Source organism: Gymnoscopelus microlampas (assembly GCF_963454915.1).
Source record: "Gymnoscopelus microlampas genome assembly, chromosome: 2".
Classification (NCBI taxonomy): domain Eukaryota; kingdom Metazoa; phylum Chordata; class Actinopteri; order Myctophiformes; family Myctophidae; genus Gymnoscopelus; species Gymnoscopelus microlampas.
Genome location: NC_139939.1, coordinates 47592362 through 47614928, shown reverse-complemented (window position 1 = coordinate 47614928; position 22567 = coordinate 47592362). Strand labels below are relative to the sequence as shown.

Here is a 22567-nt window from a genome sequence, read left to right as displayed (position 1 = left end):
AAGCGCTCCTATGATCGGCGGGCTGAACGTCGGGAATTCAGTCCGGGCGATCAGGTGCTGGCTCTTTTGCCAATTGTGACCTCGCCTTTCCAAGCAAAGTTTACAGGTCCACACACTGTGGTTGAGAAAATTTCAGATGAAAACTATGTCATTTCAACTCCAAACCGTCGTAAAGCTACTCAATTGTGTCACGTAAATCTGTTAAAACCATATTATGGCCGAGAGTCTGGGGAGATTCTACCTGTGTGTTTGGCAGCGGGCGTGGGTCCTACCTCTCAGTCGGTGGCAGTGGCTGAGAGCGAGGACACCAGCACATTTGATGAGACATTGGTGTATGGGCGCTTGAAAAACACAGAGTCCCTTAGTAAGTTAGACAACCTGTTGTGTCATCTCCCCAAGGCTCGCCGTTCAGAGTTGGCTAGGTTGATTGGCAACTTCCCATGTTTATTTGGTGATACACCATCACAAACACATCTTATCGAACATGATATTGAGTTGATTGATCCAAAACCCATTCGGCAGCGTTTTTATCGGGTCTCTGCAGACAAACGCCGGGTGTTGGATGCAGAGGTCCGGTATATGCTGGAGAATGGCATTGCGGAGCCGTCGTCGGCTAGTTGGGCTTCACCATGCATTTTGGTTCCGAAGTCTGACGGGTCATTTAGGTTCTGTTCAGATTTTCGCAAAGTTAACAACGTGACAAAGCCAGATGCCTTTCCATTGCCTAGAATGGATGACTGTATTGACGAGGTTGGGTCGGCGAAATTTGTCAGCAAATTTGATTTGTTAAAGGGATACTGGCAAGTCCCACTGTCAAAAAGAGCTAGTGAAATTGCGTCATTTATTACTCCGTCCGGTCTCTACTCCTACAAAGTCATGCCATTTGGGTTACGAAATGCACCGGCGACGTTCCAACGCCTTATGAATAGGGTTGTTGGTGACCTCGAAGGCTGTGCCGTTTATTTGGACGACGTGGTCGTGTATAGTGACACTTGGGAGAGTCACGTTGCACGTATCCACTCGCTCTTTCAGCGTTTGGCTGATGCGCAGTTAACAGTCAATCTTGCAAAATGTGAATTTGCTCGTGCAACGGTCACGTACCTTGGTCGTGTGGTCGGCCAGGGGGAGGTCCGTCCTGTGCACGCAAAAGTGATTGCTGTGGAGAATTATCCTCCTCCCGCTACTAAGAAAGATCTTATGCGATTCTTAGGATTAATAGGATACTATAGAAGTTTCTGCCGAAATTTTTCATCTGTTGTCTGTCCTCTGACTGACCTTCTCAAGGACAAGGTTAAGTTTGTCTGGTCCTCCCAGTGTCAGCAAGCATTCCAAAATGCTAAGATCTTGCTGTGTTCTGCCCCAGTGTTGGCAGCTCCTCGCATGGACCAGCAGTTCAAGTTGCAGGTCGATGCGAGTCATTTTGGGGCAGGTGCAGTATTGTTGCAGGCTGACAGTGGGGGGCTGGACAGGCCAGTCAGTTTTTTTTCAAAAAAGTTTAATAAGCACCAGCTTAATTACTCTGTTATTGAAAAGGAAGCATTGGCACTGGTGTGGGCTTTGGTGCATTTCAGTGTGTATGTGGGATCTGGGGTGCCTGTGATTGTCGATACAGATCACAACCCACTTACATTCCTTAGCTCTCTTAAATGTCCAAACCAAAGACTTATTAGGTGGTCTTTGTTGTTACAGTCATTTTCTCTGGACATCAGGCACATTAAAGGGAAAGATAATGTGGTGGCAGATGCACTGTCTCGTGCTCCTGTTTAAATGTCTGTCTAATCCTTGATGTCTTTGTTTTTCTAGAGCCTGGCGTTGTGGTCCTTGGCCTGTCCTGCTCCTTGACAGCCTATTGCTAGATGAAACACCAGGATCCAGCTGTTGAGGGGGGAGGAGAGTCCAGGGGTTTGCAAAGCCAGGGCTGTAAGGGTGTTATTACACTCTAGTAGTAGACACATTTTCTGAAAGTATTTGAGTCTGAAATGGTAAAATATAAATGTTAAAATTGGGTGATGTAGAGTGCACTCAAGTGTTGAATTTTGGGTTTGATTATTTGTTTGTATGTAAGTAGTGTTCAATGGGGAGCCGTGGTTCCTAGTGGGACCACGTCTTTAAGGGGGGGGGTGTGATGCCCCATACATATATTAGTCTGGGTGGTTGTGGGTGTCTGTCTGCTGTGTATTAACTCTTGCCCTATAGGGAAGCCGGGTGGGGCTGATTAGTGATTGGAGAGCACCTGGGCCCGGTGCCTCCAGGAGGCTATAAAAGCCCAGCCCTTGCCAGTGTCTTGGAGAAGCTGAGACAAGCAGACCTGATCTCCACCAGCTCCAACCCCCTAGTCTCCATGCTGTTATTATGATTATGTTCTTTATTTCCATCCACACACCTTGCACCACACCATGTTTCACACATCCACATTTACACCACTGATTACTGACTCCACACTCCATAGGATCCTTATGTTTGTCCATACCTCCTTAGTTCTGTTATTAGTCTTTGTTTAATAAATATGTATTTGATTTATAACTACATCCTGGTCTCCGTCGTCCCAATGTTTGTCACGGCCTAGAGCCAAGCTGTGACAAAGGTTCACACAAGACTGCGTGGGTGTGTGTGTGTGTGTGTGTGTGTGTGTGTGTGTGTGTGTGTGTGTGTGTGTGTGTGTGTGTGTGTGTGTGTGTGTGTGTGTGTGTGTGTGTGTGTGTGTGTGTGTGTGTGTGTGTGTGTGTGTGTGTGTGTGCACGCATGCATATGCAGGTGTGTAGCCATATTAAGTTTACCTGTATATGACCCAAGCACTCATAACTACGGTATAAAACAAACTGTAGTAGTATTTATTCATTCATTCCTAAAACATGTTTAATGTTCTTATCTATCTTAGGAATTAGCCGCATGCTAACTGCTCGGCTGAAAGCACGGTCAAATTTAAACCACCTGGGAGTGCAAACCCTGGCCGTGGCCTCTGTTGCGATGCAACACCTCTGTTGATTGACCGATTACAGAATTTGGACCTTGACTTTGACTGTGACTTTGACCTTGTCCTTTGACCTTTTTGACCCGTCCCTTTGGGCCAGGCTACTTAATCATTCCCACCAACTTTTTAAGTTTGTTCACGACACCCTCTCTCTCACACACACACACACACGCACGCACGCACGCACGCATACATGGACACACGCACGTATGTCAGGACAGCCAGGACAGACTACAATACCCTGCCAAGCATGCATTTGGGGAGGGTAACAATTAGTTTTTGGAGGGAGAGGTGGAGCGCTGGAGAGTTGAAAGGAGGAGGATTTGAGGATGAGTGGGAAAGTTTACCTTTCTCACCCTCCACTGTGACCACTGGAGAGAGAGAGAGAGAGAGAGAGAGAGATGAGCATATAAGGATGGGGGGGTGTTAAGGGATGGATGGATGGATGGATGGATGGATGGATGATGAGGATATTAAACGTCTAGAGAGATGGTTGAACAATGAAGGGATAAAGAGGCAACAAAAGCAGTCAGTGGAGGAATGAACAGATTGGTGAAAGGAGAGGAAAATGAACGGAGGAGGTGGAGGCAGCCTGAGAGAGGAGAGAGAGCAAATATTATGAGACTACCTACTGTCCAGATAGAGACACACACACACACACACACACACACACACACACACACACACACACACACACACACACACACACACACACACACACACACACACACACACAGAGAGACAGCAGCTGGGAAGGTTCATGACCTGATGGTGTGGAGAAGCCTGTACACACCCACACAACCTTAACACTCACACACACACACCACCCACATACTCTCTTACACACACACACACACACACACACACACATACACACCAATACACTATGTACACGCGCACACAAACACAAACAAACACACACCACCCACATACAAAACACACACACACACACACACACACACACACACACACACACACACACACACACACACACACACGTCCAGCTGTGACCTGACTTCATTGAACATGTTTCTCTTCTGTAAACATCATCTAAACGTAGGCCTCTTCGTGTCCTAGCAACAGACACCTTGACAACACAATAGGAAGGCATCTTTTAATATTGTGTGCCTTTGTGTGTGCGTGTGTGTGTGTGTGTGTGTGTGTGTGTGTGTGTGTGTGTGTGTGTGTGTGTCCATTGCGAGACGTTGTGAGGATCTCACAGCAGCTGTTCATTCATATTTAGCACTTTAACACACGCGCGCGCACACACACACATCCACCTGAATGATTGTGTGTGTATACTACATGTATGATTGACTACTTTACATTAAGTACTACATGTATGAATACAGCACAGTATGTGCTACATACTTTGGGGTGGTTTGGTTCTGTACAGTCTATAGAAACAGTCCACACTCAAATTGTGAATTTTCTTTGAATGTTTTAAATTATCGCAGCAGCAGTCTTATCAAACAAACTCGTTCCGGCTACTCAGGCCTTCATCAGTGTTTGCCGTCTCAAACGCTGATGAAAGCCTGAGTAGCCGAAATGCGTCTGTTTGTCAGAGACTGCTGCTGCGGTAAATTTATAAATTCTAATTCACCTTGTGAGCGCGGACTGTTTCTATAGACTGCTGTTCACTGAGAGTCTGTCCTTCTCTTAATCTATTGACAGTAGAGCACGCTCAACTTTTGTCCCCTAGTATTCCTGTACAGTATAGAACAATGTATTGCAGTGGTTTGGGTGTGTGGTCAGGGTTGCCAGATCTGCTTATTATAATTTCGCCGAAAGATTTTATTTGAAAATAGCCGATCTACAAGCTCACAACGCGTCGCATCGCAACGCGTTGTGAGCTTGTAGATCTGCTATTTTCAAATAGCTGATGTATATGTTAAAGTGCTCATGTGGCCCATCGTCGCTTCTTTTGGGCTGGTTTTCCTAGACCTGGTTGCTTGTTTCTCTCACAGAATCTGGCAACGCTGTGTGTGGTTCTAACCTCCTTGTGAAATGGAGCGTAAACAATGGAATAGTACGATTTAACGATACTGGCTATACAGTCATTGTAAACAGAGAAACAGCACAACACAGTAACACGCCAGCGACTGCAGCCTGCCAATCTTGCGTACTCTACAGTACATGCACATGATTGGCAGGCCGCATTATTGGACCGTTCCCTCACATATCTCCCCTGAGTGGCAGACGCATACTGGAAGAGACCAGATTTCGGAGAGCTCAAATACAAGAGGCAAGGAAGTTATAGAGAGGCCAGATTTTCTCTCACAGTACTTGAATTACTGAGAGCTGACGGTGTTAATAATAATAATAATATTAATAATGTGGACCGCATTTTTTGTCACTGTAATTTTTCACATAATATGAAATATGTCCTCAGGGACCTTCTGATATTCTACCCATTCAGTTGTAGCACTGATTCATAACATTGTTATGAAATGTTACTACAATAATTTTACCTTTAGTGCTGGCCATACTGTAGCTTAGTGGTTAGAGAGGCCGTCTGGTAAGCAGAAGGTCACCGCTTTGCCTCCCGACCCCCCGGTCTATGTGTCGAAATGTCCCTGAGTGTGTCCTTCCAAGCTCCCATCAGCTGGGTGAAACTAAATTTCCACCGCAGGTTTCTTGCCAATTATTTACTTTTCATTGACATTCTTGATCATTTTCATTCTCAGAATTCAACTTTATTGTCACATCACAGGTTTACAGGTGTAAAACAGTGGGTAAAATGTTTTTTGTGCATGCTCCATCGTTTTTTGTTATTTCCATAAAATAGAAGAAAGGGAAGAAGGGGGGCCATGGGGAAGAGAGATCAAATAAGAAACAAACAAATTATCTACATATTTACACATGTCACTCTCTCTCTCTCTCTCTCTCTCTGTCTCTCTCTGTCTCTGTCTCTCTCTCCGTCTCTCCCTCACCGCTCACTCAGCCACAGTTTTTAACTTCCTTCATATCCTTTTCTACTCTGTTTTCTTCTGACCTCCCCCAGTCATTCACTCTCTCTCCTCTTCTGATGTTTGACCTCTATCTCCTCTCATTCATCATTCTGCCGCTCTGTATTTCACTCATCACCTATTTAGCTTCCATGTCACTCACACTGTCTTCCTTTCACTGACCTGTGTTTCACTACTGACCTCCACACTCTTGCTCTTCCACTGCTCGCCCCAACGGGGGCGGACTGCCTGCCCTCAGCGGTTCTTGTATTGTTGTATTTGTTTTACTGAGGTTAAGTTTAGGAATAAGGTTAGGTTTAGCCATAGTTTTACTGAGGTTACGTTTAGGGATAAGGTTAGGGTTAGGCATTGTTTTACTAATGTTACGTTTAGGGATAAGGTTAGGTTTAGCCATAGTTTTGCTGAGGTTACGTTTAGGAATAAGGTTAGGGTTAGGCATAGTTTTACTGAGGTTACGTTTAGGAATAAGGTTAGGTATAGGCATAGTTTTACTGAGGTTACGTTTAGGAATACCTGGTGACCGTTCCGACTAGGTCGCTGGATTTGACCCGGGGCAAGTGTTCTTGTATTCTTGGAAGTTAGTAGCCTAATACCTTTGCTATTATTGACATCAGCAAAAGCATAGTTGTTCTAATGTGCGGCTTCAAGGATGCTGCTATAGGCAATGGAGTTCTAACGTTGTGGTTTACATGAGGTTGGTTAGCATGCCTAATGTAGCTACTGTATATAATGTACCCTCATTAGCATTATAGTTAATAGCTAATGAGGGGAATGTGGATGGAATGATGCAGGTGTGTTGTTTTGCTGGCTAGCTTTGTGCTAGTGTTAGCAGACACCATTCTCAGAATGTTCAGTGTACACATTCTCAGAATGACCACATTATTTACACAGAGCACTTGTCCAGTCATGCCAAGTTTGTTCTTATAGCAAACCAAATAAACAAAAGAGCATAACAAATTATGATTAAAGAACGTCAGTGTAAACTGATACAGGATGTATACATAGAATGCAATTCACAATGATGATAACCCTGCTCAGTCTTGGCTTCTTTTTTTTTTTTTAGCTTGGCGAGCTGAGTAACCTTGAACAAAATACATCTCTCTTTGGCAAAGCGAGATAAAGAAAAACATATTTATTTGTACTTTAGTCTGGGGCCTACTGTTAAGTAAGGTCTGAGATAACTGCTGACTTGGTGTTTCTCCCTGGTCGGCCTTCGGCTTTGGCCTTGAGGTTAATGGAGTGTGTCTGAAATCCTCCAGGGCACCCAGACATGATGATCTATATCCTCCACTGTGGTTTCTCCCCTGTCTCCTCCTGCCCCCAGTCTCCAGCCCTATGCTGGCCCCAGACAACAGGAGGGCAGCAGGCCAGGCGGCATAACCAGGGAGTCATTGTCCCTCGCCAAGGGGGGGCCCAGGTCTTTAACCGCTATGTCCTCATGCCTCCGTGCTAAGGGGGGGGCGGGGGGGGACTATTAAGATAAAGGAGGAACTGGGCCTGAGATAAGAACAAAACTGCATGGTAATGGTGCAGATTAGACCGGATTCCATTAGTCTTAACTGATTGGCTGTCAACAACCGGCTGTGCACACTGTAAATGTACACTCATGTGCACTGTTGTGACACTGTTATAATTCTCGCTTCATATAGATTCAAGAGGTTTTATTTGTCACTCACTCAAACCAGTGTTAATTTTGTTGACTAAGTTTTTGATATTTAGTCTACTAAGACTTGACTAAGACTAAACAATTTCAGATGACTAAAATAGGACTAAACTAAATGGTGTGTTATTCAAAAGACTAAGACTAAAGGCCTTTGCAGACAGGGTGCGATTAGTCAATCAGTTTTTACCGCATGCGAAAAGACGCACAAATCGAACTGGGTTCGATTGAGAAAAAAACGCATCGCCGCAGCCACTTGCAAATTCGGAGCCGGTGTGCATGAGGTCATAGAGAACCATGTGTTCATTTAAAAAATGATATTGTCAGTTTTTTCCGTGCGAAAAATCGGACCCTGTCTGCAAAGGCCTTAAGACTTAGACTAAATCAGAATTTGCTGTCAGAATTAACACTGACTCAAACAAGTACAAGCAGTGAAATGTCAGTGTGGCCTGCTCAGAAGACAAACAATAACAAGTTAGTAATAGTGGAAATTAAAAAGAATGATTCGAGTTTGATTCATGATAGAAGAGAATGTATAACTAAAGTAAAACCTTTTACCAGCAATGGGGAGTGTGTACAGAATATGAAGGGAGAATAATTTAGCAACCGGATATATATAATATGCAGTAAAAAAAAGTATATACCTAGTGACAGTATAATGGAAAAAATAAGGAAAATAAGACGGTGTATGCTCTGTTATTAAGAGCCAAAGGGGTGTTTACAGATATGTCACCTATTATACGCATACCAGATCTACCTTTAGAAAAGAAGTCTTAAATGTCCACAGGTCACATAATGTTTTTTTTATTTTTAAATAGAGGCGTTTAGAATGTTAGCAGGAATTGTGGGCAATTTGAGGTGAGGGAAACCACACAATGCATCGCTGTATTGAATTAAATGGTCCACCAGGGGAGGGGGATGTATTGATGTCAAGTTAAAGACAGGAGAAGGAATGTATCAATGTCCAGACGAGATGAATGGGAGTCAAATGGAATGAACCGCAAGGGGAGGAAAACGATAACAAAGAGGTAGAGAGAGGAAGAGAAAACAGAAGGTGTGTGCGTGTGTGCATGTGTGGACGGTGCGTGTGCGTGCGTGTCAGAGAAGTGGGGGTCTGTACGGTTCTGCTCTGTGTACTTACTGTGTACTACTGACCGCTCTCTGCAATCAGATAAGGCAGATAAGACTGCTCGTTTGTTACAGTAATTACTACATCATCATGGGGCGGAAAGAGAGCTAACAATATACTACTCAAGTAGACGCTTGACTTAAAGTCTTACTCAAGAAGAAGTAACGTTACTTCTGTCGAAAACTGTTGAGTAAAAGTACATAATCGGCTAAAACGCGGTTAAATTAGCATGGGCACGTCTATTTATTATCAGATATGCCTGTTTTATGTTGTTGTGTTTTTGTTTGTCTTAAGGACCACAATAGAAATTGTGTTTTTGTTTGTTTCAGACCAAGGACCACAATAGAAATAAGTCACTGACCTTATTGTGTATTTATCCTTGACGTTTCTGTGAGAAGCAACATGTAAAGTTTTTTTAGATTCTTCGCGTTGGCTATTCAAAAATAGTGTAAAGTTTTTCTTAGACACCCTCGTTGCTTGGCTGATACTGACAATAAGCCACTCCAACCTATACTGTTTATTATTCCTTACAGGCTCTTTTTTTTAATTCCAGTAAAAGTAGTACAATGTCATAAGATCTTCTTAAATCACTCTCTGGCCCTGACCGCTGGCTTTGCAGTCCGGGCACCTAGGCTCCAATGTATAGCCTGACAGTGCATCGCAGGTTTGAGTCCTGTTCCCGACGATCTTTACTGCATGTCTCTCCCCATCTTTCTCTCCCTGTTTCCTGTCCATCTCCACTATACCTATTAATCTCTCAAGACAGATTCAGAGCTCCGCAGCTCAATCTGTCGGGAGTTCCTGTTACAACGTGTATAGTTAGGAATGCGAGGAATGTAAACAAAGACACATGGACCGGAAGTGGAGGGCTGAGGGCGGACCTAGCGGCCAACATCCTGTTATCCACATTCTATTGGGAGGTCCCCCCCAGAGTCAAATTCAAAGGAAAAAAACAGCAGAGGGCGTTGTTTTTATTTTTTTGGACTATGGGTTCCCAGATTGATACCTACTGTATGAATAAAGGCAGAAAAAGCCCCCAAAATATCTTTAAAAAGATAAAAAAATAAATCACTCTCTAACTCTGACCCTGTCTCTCTCTCTCTCTCTGTCTGTCTGTCTCTCTCTCTCTCTCTCTCTCTCTCTCTCTCTCTCTCTCTCTCTCTCTCTCTCTCTCTCTCTCTCTCTCTCTCTCTCTCTCTCAGGGACCTTAGCGAGAATACAATCCAGGCTATTCCGAGGAGAGCCTTCAGAGGGGCCACAGAACTCAAGAACCTGTGAGTCAGAGACATATATACGTGCACACTCACACCAATACATATAATGGTTCCTCTTTCGTTAAGATGTCTCACTCATCCTTCTATCCACACAGAGAGGATGAGATGCAGTATATACAGTCCTCTAATGTTGTTATCACTCTGTTATCACAGTCAGCTGGATAAGAACCACATCAGCTGCATAGAGGAGGGGGCGTTCCGTGCTCTACGTACTCTGGAAGTCCTGTGAGTATTTATTATACACAACACTGTTTCCCAAACAGTGGGTCGGAATCCGCTTGTGGGTCGCGGACCGATTTTTGTGGTTACCGTAACTATTCCCCCCCCCCCCCCTTTTTTCTTTCTTTTTTCAATTATTATTTCAAAAGATTTCCAAAAATAAAATAAAAATCGCACCCTGTGTGAAGGAAGCGGTGCCTTTGGTGAGTGGCCTCCTGGTGGCGCTATAATAGGGCGGGGCGGGGCTTCAGCAATTAATGCTCGTCCCTATTGGTGGTCTAAGCCCACATACCAAATTTGGACTTGGTGGCATGCTGCAAACTGGAGTTATAGCTGTTTAAAGCCAGTGGCCTCCTGGTGGCGCTATAATAGGGCGGGGCGGGGCTTCAGCAGTCAATGCTCGTCCCTATTGGTGGTCTAAGTCCACATACCAAATTTGGACTTGCTGGCATGCTGCGAACTGGAGTTATAGCTGTTTAAAGCCCGTGCTCAAACGGACATCCGGGCTCAAACGGACAAACGGACATCCGGGCTCAAACGGACAAACGGACATACGGACGGACATAGTCAAGTGTAGAGCGGCTGGCACCGCTAAAAACGTGCGCAGTTTTTCATACATTAAAAACAAATTGTAACATTTTTCAAAAGAATTTCATAAATGAAATTGAAAAAAAGTCAAAGAAATTCCATAAATTCCACAAATGCCACACGTTAACCCATTGAAACCTGGAAACCGGGTAATTTTAGATTCTTCGCGTTGGCTATTCAAAAATAGCAGATGTACATCTGCTCACACTTTCAAGATTTTGAAAAATGTTGAAAGTGTGAGAACTACCGATTTAGAAGGCATTTGTAGAATCAGCCTCAGGTCTTAAATTTCCCTTTTCTTCCATACCCACTATTCAACATGGGCATGTGATATTATTAGGACTGTGGAAGCACTCGAAGGCCACAGATGTTTTTTGTATTTGCTTGCATGCAGAAACACCTTCCTCTGTTTGTGTGTGTGTGTGTGTGTGTGTGTGTGTGTGTGACTCCTTTGTGTTACTGCGTCTGTTGGATTCATTTAATGCCTAATTTTATACTCCATAGTGTAATTTAGCACGTTGCGGTACGACGCAGTGTTAGCTTGTAAATCAGTTCTTGTCAGCAGGTGACACTGTTGTGCGATGGAGTATAAATCAAGCTTAACTACTGTACATTCCATTTGAACCATTGACCTCTCTCTCTCTCTCTCTCTCTCTCTCTCTCTCTCTCTCTCTCTCTCCCCATCCAGGACATTGAACAACAATAACATCAGCAGTATTCCTGTGTCCAGCTTCAACCACATGCCTAAACTGCGCACATTGTGAGTAAAACTCCTTTCCTTTCACAATGCCACAGTGTTTTAGTCTGGGTAGGGGTTTCACAGAGTCATTTAAAAAAGTACAATGTGACAAATGACAAATACAAACAAAGATTTTTTTTTTTCTTTCTGTCCATTCACATCTCGCTATACCCTACTTCCCTCTCTGTCTCTTTCGTGTCTGTCTTCCTCTTCTCCTCCCACTCTTATTCATGCTTTCTTCACTGTGTCTTCTCTCCCTCTATCTTACCATCCACCTCTTTTTTCTAAAACTCCATCGTACCATCTTCCTCGTATCTCCAAAACCATTGGACTTATCTATTACCTTTCCCTCCCCTGTCTCTGTCCCCTCCCTCTGTTTTCTGTCCTCCAGTCGTCTCCACTCCAACTCTCTGCGTTGTGACTGTCACCTGGCCTGGCTGTCCCCCTGGTTGAGACAAAGGCCAGCGCTGGGTCTCTACACCCAGTGCAGCTCCCCTCCCACCCTGAGAGGCCTCAACCTGGCTGAACTGCACAAGAGTGACTTCGCCTGCACAGGTAATACATACTGAACTGTCTTACGGTCTTCGTCATACCACGGTGTCGCATTGAAACGGTGTCGATTTCGTCGACTAAAACTATGACAAATGTTCGTTGACTACTTTTTTCCATGAACTAAATAAAAACTAAGCGGTGGTGACTCAAATTGAGCCTAAATATATTGACAATTCCGTCAACAAATAAAAACTAGACTAATATGTTAGGGAGTGACTAGTGGAGATGAGATCCAGTAGAACTAAGACAAGTCATTTTATGTTTGGTTGCGCTCTGAAAATAGCAGATCTACAAGCTCTCGTGTTGTGACGCGCTATGAGCTTGTAGATCGGCTATTTTCAGCATGCAACCAAGTGTAAAATCAGCCATTAAGATGCCATCAAGGCCCGCCAAAATACATTTTAGTCGACTAAATCGAACTGTAGAATTAGTCGACAAAAAAAAAAAAACATTTCAGATGACAAAAATATGTCATCTGAATTTCACCCACTTTTTTACTTCTGTAAACCTGTGGTGTGACAATAAAGCTGATTCTGATTCTATTGCTAGAATCTAAACAGACACATATTTTAATATGGTTAACATGTTCAAAACATACTGTAAATATCATGAATTGTTTATTGTGTTTGCAGGCAACAGTGGCAGTGCGTTCGTCCAGCCCTGCAGCCTGGCGTCAGGCTCCTGTCCTCCCATGTGTTCCTGCAGTAACAACATTGTGGACTGTAGAGGGAAGGGCCTCACCGCCATCCCTGCTCACCTGCCTGAGGCCATGACAGAGATGTGAGTACAAAGGACACACACATTCAGTAATGTATGTGTGGTGGGGGGAAATGATACTGTATATATTTTTTTCCCGTTTACCATTATACCACCATGAACTATAGAGTGAATGCATTAAAGGGATAGTTCACCCAAAAACATTTTTTTTTTCTATCGATTAGTCACCCCATGGATACTTGAATTCTCAGATATTTTTTTTGTTTTTGTCGCATAAGTCAATAATTTGATGACCAGCAGGTCATCCGGCAGGAGACACAAAGGAGACTCTTTGTGTCTCCTTCTGGAACCACTGCCGGTCATCAAATGATTGGCTTAGGAATGCGACAAAAACTAAAAAAATATCCATGAATTCGAGTTTACTTTGCTCTTCAAGGCAATCACTTGTGCTCGAAACTGGTTTGTCGACCAAGAAAGACTGGATACAAAAAAAAAGGAATCAAAGGTCTGGAGTCAATATAATTTTACTTATCTTTTTAAAGAAACATTCAGGGACAGAAATAATATATATAGAAATAAAAATATATAATGAAGTTCAAGTTGTCTGTGGGTTCGTCTGTGTTCCCCGGATGATGCCCAAATATGGACCCACATACTGTATGGAGATATAACCGATGTCAATACTAATCGGCGTTGTTAGACAACGGATAATAGACATGCCTGATGTCAGCGCAAATCGCATTGTTAGGTACTGGTTTCTGTTGTGTGTGACGATAATTGAGGGAGAGAATGAGGGAAAGGGCGGTAGAGAAAGAGAGAGAGAGAACCTATTTCACCGCATGCAATAACCCAGACTAGTCCCAGACAATGCTGGGTACCGACACCGTAACCCACCGATGAACGTGTCATGACATGAAGTGACTGCGTTGTCAGTGCAATAACCCCGGCAATGAGAAATTAGTGGTTTTATGCTCCAAAAACATGAATCCTTGAACTCCTGTTATTTCTTTTTGTTAGTATTTTACGCTGTATCTGTGCATCAACACTGCTGTCATAGCGATCACCTCAACGTGGTCTCGCTCTGTCCACACAATTTCACACATAAACGTTATTTTACAACAGTGTTGTCATGATCTAAAGCTGGAGATCTCACGGTTTAGTGTGTTGTTTTATTTCTCTTCACGTTCTCATGGCTTTTATGATTCATCCTTCTGAGGACCCATTAAAGACCTCATCTAAACTCTTTGTACAACTATAAAACAAGCATCGCTTTTGAAGTAAAGCTCTTCATTCCTGAGGAGAAGAAAGAAATCATTGGAGTTGAGATGATTTGTTCCGTAATGGTCCCCAGTAACACTGACCTCAGAACCATTAAAAACATGCAGAAGTCAATTAGTGGCTTCTGGTGTGAACATTGTGTGTGTGTGTGTGTGTGTGTGTGTGTGTGTGTGTGTGTGTGTGTGTGTGTGTGTGTGTGTGTGTGTGTGTGTGTGTGTGTGTGTGTGTGTGTGTGTGTGTGTGTGTGTGTGTGTGTGACTGTCTGTGTGACTGAGCACCTGCATGCCCACGTTAGGGCATTAACAGAATAATCGAATATTCGAATATTCGACTATCAAACCGACTATTCGACTATCAAACCACTATTCGATTATTCGATTATTTTATTATTTTTTTTTTTTTAAGTTTTTTTTTTTTTTTTTTGCTTTTCTGCAGCAGACACGCAGCTGTGAGCTCTGGTGTGACGTCAACTCGCATTCCTTGAGTCCAGTCATCAATGTCATTGAAAAAAAAAAAAAAAAAACTTTTTATTTTTTTTATTTTTTATTTTTTTTATTATTTTATTTTTTATAATCAAATCGATTAATCGAATATTCGAATACTTATAGGTCGAATAATTTGAATACTAAAAATCACTATTCGTGAATGCCCTAGCCCACGTGTCCACCTGCTGTGTGTGTGTGTGTGTGTGTGCGCGTATGTGTATGCATGCCTGTGTGTGTGCTCCTAATGCATCGGAATCCTCTGCAGAGAGACGAACGGCCGTACCTTTCACTGTTGACCTCTCCAGGGGCCAGATACATGAAGATCTATCCTCGTGGGCTCGACCCACATGACCTTTAGGATTCGTACACATGTGCATGTCTGTGAGACACACAGTCTACTTAATGTAGCCTACTGTATGTCTGTCTGTGTCTATGACACCGTCTCTCCGTTTATATGTACCGTACACATAGTTACACTGCGTATGTTCCCCATATGTCTCTAAGTGAATCCATGAACGCTCTGAAAACTGCCTTCGTCGCTCTTTGTAATCTTTAGTGTCATTCCGTCTACATGTCAGCCAACGGCGCTCATTCAGGAGCGTGACAGGCCAGTTCATCCTGGCGGGCGGGCGGTGACTTGGATTAATCCAATAAATGTATTATGTCGGCCAATTACGCGCACGTCGTCCTTTTGTGGCGAACGCCAGCGTGTCTAACGTTTCACTGCGTGTCACAGGATTAGGCATCACATGACTCGACGGTCCCCGCCGCCGCAAAGTAGGAGATATGAACTCACGTCTGGTGGCACGGCGGGCGGCGGGTTGGGGAGATGTGAGTCGATGTGAAAAGTGAGATAATATATACCGGTGCTTTGCGTTAGCTTTTGGTTGGTTGTGTTGACGTGGTTGATATGGTAACAGACGTTACGGTGGCAGCTGCTGCTATGAGCTGTGTGTGAAGTACTTCAAAAAGTCAAACTATGACATGTATAACACTGTTGATGTCTTTCTGCCCTCTCTCTCTCTTTCCTCCCTCTCTCTCTTTCTTGTTCCTGTCTGGTTGTTTTTTCTTCCTTTGCTTTAACCTCTCTCTGCTCTTCATCTTACCTTTTCTTAACTCACCTTTTCTCTTCCTCCCTCCCTCCCTATTCCTCTCTCTCTCTCTCTCTCTCTCTCTCTCTCTCTCTCTCTCTCTCTCTCTTTTTTCTCTCTCTCTCTCCCTCCTCAGTCGTTTAGAGCAGAACGGCATCAAGTCGGTCCCTCCTGGAGCCTTCACCTCCTACAAGAAGCTCCGCAGAATGTGAGTCGGAACGCACACACACACACACGCACACAATTCTATTCAGTTCAATTCAGCTCAGTGAAATTCAATTCAGCTTCAATTAAGAATCCAGAAGGTTTATTTGTCACTATACTCATACTCATAAGTCAGGGGTTGACACTAAGGTCTCAGAGGCACTTGCCCGTCGGCAAGTACAAGTCAAGTTCTACTTGCCCAAAGGTCATGCCTACTTGCCCGAAAAGTTAATCAAATTCATGTTTAAGCCGCATGGCAACAGTCACTTTGAAAGTCTGAATGAGCACAACTGCTACTAAAACTGTGGCATTATTTGCTCTTTCATGAATAACCAATAACCAATTAAGAAGACAGTTGCTTCCCCATTAAAACACACTTGCCCGTCGGGCAACCTGAAAGCAAACTGAAACTCCACTTGCCCAAACGTTTTATTTACTTGTCACGGGCAGTCAGGCAACCGTTATTGTCAACGCCTGCAAGTACAAGCAGCAGAATGCAAGTGTGGTAAGTTCAGCTCAGTTAGATTCAATTAAATTCAGTCTAGTCGAATGAATGAATTAATTAATGGTTTTATTTCGGGCTTAGAGTTGGTCACAACAAACAGCACAAAAACAACACATGGATCGAAAAGGTGTAGTCTAGAAACAATGGCAAAACATCGATACAAAAGACAAAAACAAAGACAAAAATGTGGACGTTTCACATGCTAGTAATAATATTTTATGGATTAGTCCAGTGGTAAGTGGTGCATTTTTATAGCACGGGTGAGATGGGGGTCCACGGCCAAATACGTATCATTTTGGGTGGTCCATGAAAAAGTTTGAGCACCACTGATATTATTGCAACATACGTTTTTCAGAAAACTGTTAGGATTTTGAAGACATTTGTGGATGTGTTCCCGGATTGAACGGGTTAAATGAATTTTGTACATTCCCCCCGGCCATAAGGCTAAACATGGTTTAGGTCTCTTAAAGATATATTATCGATATCACATTTTCTCTTAAACATGTACTTTATGTTCTTAATGGCAGACACAGATCCCTTTTTTCCTGATTTCTCAGCCCTCTCTTTGTCACGCACGCACGCACACACACACACACACACACACACACACACACACACACACACACACACACACACACACACACACACACACACACACACACACACACGCACACACACACAGTGAGAGAGTGTGCATGCGTGTTGCGTTCCCTGAGAGAGGCCAGCCATCACTTCTGGTGGTCTCTAGTCAAATGTGAGCCCTCTCTTCCTCACTGAGCTGTGGTTTTCCTGCTCTCACCATCACGCCATGCTTCAAACAGAGAGCAGTGGATTTAAAATGTAGTCCAATTGATTTTCACTTCTAACGAAAACAGACCCATGGAGTTAGAACTGATCTCACCAGGGATTTTTCCAGGGTTGTTTTACCCCCCCCCCCCCCCACACACACATCTTTTGTTTTAAGACATTCCTCTTTTTATGAGATAGTTCAGTAGTTATTCCTATTCAGCCCACTCAACTATTTGAGCTCTCTTTTGCCATACTTTTCTCCTCATCTCAGTTTTTTTTCTCTCTCTGCCACTTTCTCTTCATCTCCCTTTCCTTGTTTCTCTCTTTTTCATGTTTTTTCCCTTCTGGTTTCAATTCCACCATGCCAACCATCCCGTCCACCATACCAACCAATCCTTAGACCCCTTCTTACATCATCAGTGTGAGACAGTTTCATTCCGAAAACAGATTACATTTGAGCCATGCACGGTCCTTAATCACTTTGAACGTGGCGTTCCTATTTTGGTCAAGTCATTATTTTGGGCATGTCATTAGGCGAACATTTTCAAAAATGTAAAAAAACAAAAAAAAAACATCTATGTTTTTAGAAAATTTCCAAAGAATATTCATATTTTCTACAAGCTCACGTTGTGATAATAGGGACTCCAGGGTTCACGTGGTTAGCTTTTTCTTACCCTCATTTATTGAGGGAAAGTTTGCTGTACTCTCTTTAGAGGCACTGTCCTGCTTATTCATGGTGGTAACACAAATTCACACTGGGACTGGGAAGCTGACCAGTACAACCACAGGTTTCCATTGTTGTCAGCTCAACTGAATTTAATGATAATAATGGCACAAAAAAATTAACTTCAAAATGTGTTATTGTGTTTTTTTTCCTTTTCCTCTTCAAGTTGTCTTATGTTTTAGTGTAGGTATAGCATAGTATTCCATCACATCCTTATTCATTGGAGGGGCGATGTCTTTACTACAGTGGTTCCCCTCGGGGTTCCAGGGGATCCCCGGCAAAAGTAGTTCATTTTAACCACTTTATCCATTTATACGTTGTGCTATTCAAAAATAGCAGACCTACAAGCTCACAGCACGTCACTTCGTGCCACGCTGCGAGCTTGTACATCTGCTGTTTTTGAAGATTTTTGAAAAATATCGAAAATGTGTGGAAACTTTTGAATACGTTTTTTAATCCATTAAGACCTGGAACGCATCTGTGTCACTTTAGATTTCTTTGGCTATTCAAAAATAGCAGATATACAAGCTCATAGCGCGGCACCGAAAAATCTTGAACACATTTTTTTGGGGATTTTTTTCAAAAAACTGTTAGGATTTAGAAAACATTTTAAAGAATCGTCTCAGGTCTTAATGGTTAAAACATAAATCCTCTCTTCTGGGGAAGAGGGTCCCTGGCTAAAAAAAAAAAACTTTTCAGATGAGGATCCGCGGCCAAATACATATCAATTTCGAAAACGTTTGAGAACCACTGCTTTACTCTACTGTAGTTAGTTGTGTATATACAAGCTGAGACATGTATACCTTCACCTCCGGTAAAGACACTGACATGTAATGGTTTTGTCATGAACACACTGTGTGGAAACCAATGGTTACGACATGCAGCGTTCTGATTGCAGGGCCAGGCACACTTCCTGTCAATCAGGTACTTTGTCGTACAGTGAATGTTTACAGATGGCCTAACAATGTATATATGCTTCACGTGACACCTCTCTCTCTGTGTGTGTGTGTGTGTGTGTGTGTGTGTGTGTGTGTGTGTGTGTGTGTGTGTGTGTGTGTGTGTGTGTGTGTGTGTGTGTGTGTGTGTGTGTGTGTGTGTGTGTGTGTGTGTGTGTGTGTGTGTGTGTGTGTGTGGTCTCTATTTCCCAAACAGAGATCTGAGCAACAACCAGATATCTGAGATTGCCCCTGATGCTTTTCAGGGCCTCCGAGCACTCAACTCATTGTAAGTAACAATGCGTGTGTGTGTATGTGTGTGTAAGACAGTGAGTGTATTTTTGTCTCATGACGGCTCAGAGTGTATGTGTGTTTGACACGTTTATCTGTGTCTGTTTGTTTGAGTGAAAAAGAGATAGAATATGTGTGTGCGTGTGCACATGTGTGTGTGTGTGTGTGTGTGTGTGTGTAGCATATGTTGATGGAGGCTAGACTTTTGTAAACACATATACATGTAGCTTGTGATATACTGTATCATGTCTTACAGTCACTGTGGGAGGTCTGTACGTGTGTGTGTGTGTGTGTGTGTGTGTGTGTGTGTGTGTGTGTGTGTGTGTGTGTGTGTGTGTGTGTGTGTGTGTGTGTGTGTGTGTGTGTGTGTGTGTGTGTGTGTGTGTGTGTGTGTGTGATTTCTACTATTCCACTGTGGTATTTTGGTTCTGTTCTGTAGTATATTATGTCTATAAACATGTACATATGTGGTGTATGTGCATGCACGTGTATGGTTGCATGCATGCTTGTGTGTATTGGGGTCCACAACTATAGACATACATTTACAGTGCACTTACTTACGTATATGTGTGCAGCTGGTATGTGTGTGTTCCTATGTGCAGACGGACAGTAGAGAGGTCCCCTCATGGTTGTGTGTGTGTGTGTGTGTGTGTGTGTGTGTGTGTGTGTGTGGTGAATGAGAGGCAGGAGTCCCTCAAGTGTTACTTCCTCTACAGCTTGTAGCTACAGCTCCAGGTGGCCATGTGAATGGCTAAGCACATGGCTACTGTTATTGTAGCTGTGTGTTTGTGGCAACGGGGCCTCATTTTCTCCTCTCTTCTCCTCCCGTCTCTCTCTTCTCTCCTCCCGTCTCTCTCTTCTCTTCTCTTCTCTCCTCTCCCCTCCCCTCCACTCCCCTCCCCTCCCCTCCTCTCCTCTAGGGTCCTGTATGGTAATAAAATCACAGAGCTTCCCAGAGGAGTGTTTGATGGACTGGCGTCCTTGGAGCTGCTGTAAGTACTTATATACTGTACCGTAACAACCAACCGCCCGCTGCAGTACTACTATACCATTACCTCACCACCGCCGCCACCACATCCACCATAAACAGCACTGCAGCTACATGGCCACCAGTAATATGAAGAGTAGCCTATAACAGTAGCTACAGCCACTTAAAGGCCCATTCATACTTCGTCACACGACCGTGTCGCTTGCAGAAAATAGCAGACCCGTGACACGTTGAGGGCTTGTAGGTCTGCTATTTTCTGTGGGCTACACCGTCGTGCAACCAACCAGGAATGAAGCTTAAAGGGATATTTCCCTCAAAAACCTTCCTTTTTTCCTATTGATTATTCACCCCATGGAGACTTGAATTCATGGATAGTTTTTTTGTTTTTGTCTCATTCCTAAGCCAATAATTTGATGAACAGCGGACCGGTAGACAGCGGTTCCGGTAGGAGACACAAAGGAGACTCTTTGTGTCTCCTACCGGAACCGCTGCCGGTCATCAAATTATTGGCTTAGGAATGCGACAAAAAACTAAAAATATCCATGAATTCAAGTCTTCATGGGGTGACTAATCGATAGAAAAAAAGTCATTTTGGGGGTGAACTATCCCTTTAACACAGTTCTCTGTTTGTAATTCTACACATCTGACCACAGCAATAGTGATCATTTGAAATTACAACAACAGCAGCAGCAGCATACATACTGTTCGTACATACAATGTGTATCAGTATGTGCCATGAAACTCAAGATTCTGCCAATTATTTAGAGATGTTCCAGATAATATGAATATTCCTGATACCAATTCCTGAAATCGCTTATCGGTCGATACAAGTACCGATCCAATACCAGTGAGTTAAGAATATACGGTATATAGCGAGAATTAATGTAATTAAAACTGTCTTTTATTATCTAGTTTGCAGTCATGAATGAAAAAGAACATAAACAAATAAACAGGAATAAAGAACAATTACTTAAACAAAAAAAAACAGTAGTACACTAACAAAACAATACAACAAAAGTCTTCAAATGCTTTTTAAAATCACTGGTATTGAAAGTGGCAGCACCTCCCTCAAAACATTGCTACTGTATTTTGCCAGTGGGATTTTCCATTGCCAAAATGACTGTAATTTTTCTAGCTTTGACTAACATTACACTCTCCGCTACCAACACATGTGGTGTTGTTGTTTGCCTGTGTACGTATACAGTATCATTGTGATAAATTATGTGATATTAGATCGGTGCATAGACACCTTAATCACCGATACCAGATCCAACATGTTTTTAGACCGTATGGGAGGAATTTCCAATACTGGTATCGCTATCAGAAAACAATTCTATTCCCATTCTCTATACTGTATGGTTACAGTAATTCCTGTCCACATAGTAAGTTGGGTGATTGTTCCCTGCAGGCTGCTGAATGCCAATAAGTATCCTCTGTATCATACACATGCATGAGCGTCTCACTTGGCTTAGTGTCAAAGAGAGACTTTCTGCTATAGGCTATAGGCTATGAAAATAGGCGATCTACAAGCGATCTACAAGCTCACAACGCGTCGCGATGTGAAGCGTTGTGCTCTTGTAGTTCTGCTATTTTCAAAAAGGTTAGTACTTTTACTTTTGGTACTTAAAGTCTATTTGATGCCAATACTTTTATACTTTTACTCAAGTAACATTTTGAACACAGGCCTTTTACTTGTAACAGAGTATTTCTACATTGCAGTATTGATACCTTTACTTTTTCCACCACTGGTTTTGACCAACAACTGGTCTTCATCAGACCAAGTTTCCACTAGACCACTTTCCCTGATGAAGACCAGTTTCTGGTCGAAATATGTTGGCTTTTAAATGTTGTAGACATGATTAAAGTACCTTGATTTTAAGCCCTCTCCTCTGTTATTTTTGGAGTGCTTGGATCTCCCCCTTTTCAAGTTTTGTTTCCCGTTGATCCTAGAAGCGCCAATCTACATTTTTAACTCAACTTTTATCTCCATTGAGCACCTGGTTATCTCTCTCTCTCTCTCTCTCTCTCTCTCTCTAAACAATCATGATTGTTCCCTATGCAGGCTGCTGAATGCCAATAAGATCCACTGTATCAGAGCCACGGTGTTCAAGGACCTGGAGAACCTGGCTCTGCTCTCACTGTACGACAACAAGATCCAGAGCCTGATGAAAGGAACCTTCAGCTCCCTGCATAGCATCCAGACACTGTGAGACTGATGCTCTCTCTACCTCTCTCTCCCCTCTAGCTCAATCTTCATGCTGTCTTGTGCTTCCTCTCTCTCTCTCTCTCTCTCCCCCCTCTCTCTCTTTCTCTCTCTTGCTGTCACTCTCTCATACGCACACGTATTATATGATCTCTCTCACACACACACACAAAAATGTTCTATTATATTCTCTCTCTCTCACGCATGCACGCACGCACGCACACGCGCGCGCACACACACACACACACACACACAC

The 22567-nt window shown here is 43.1% G+C and overlaps 1 protein-coding gene across 1 annotated transcript in view; it reads left to right on the top strand.

Moving 5' to 3' along the window:
- LOC311058273 (slit homolog 1 protein-like) overlaps positions 1-22567 on the top strand; it is a 103717-nt gene that overhangs the window by 38094 nt on the left and 43056 nt on the right. The window contains exons 5-13 of the mRNA XM_084075658.1: positions 9932-10003; positions 10157-10228; positions 11499-11570; positions 11941-12104; positions 12734-12881; positions 15809-15880; positions 19047-19118; positions 20041-20112; positions 22171-22314. Coding sequence (XP_083931784.1) covers positions 9932-10003; positions 10157-10228; positions 11499-11570; positions 11941-12104; positions 12734-12881; positions 15809-15880; positions 19047-19118; positions 20041-20112; positions 22171-22314 — 888 coding nt within the window. The remainder of the gene's footprint in view (positions 1-9931; positions 10004-10156; positions 10229-11498; positions 11571-11940; positions 12105-12733; positions 12882-15808; positions 15881-19046; positions 19119-20040; positions 20113-22170; positions 22315-22567) is intronic.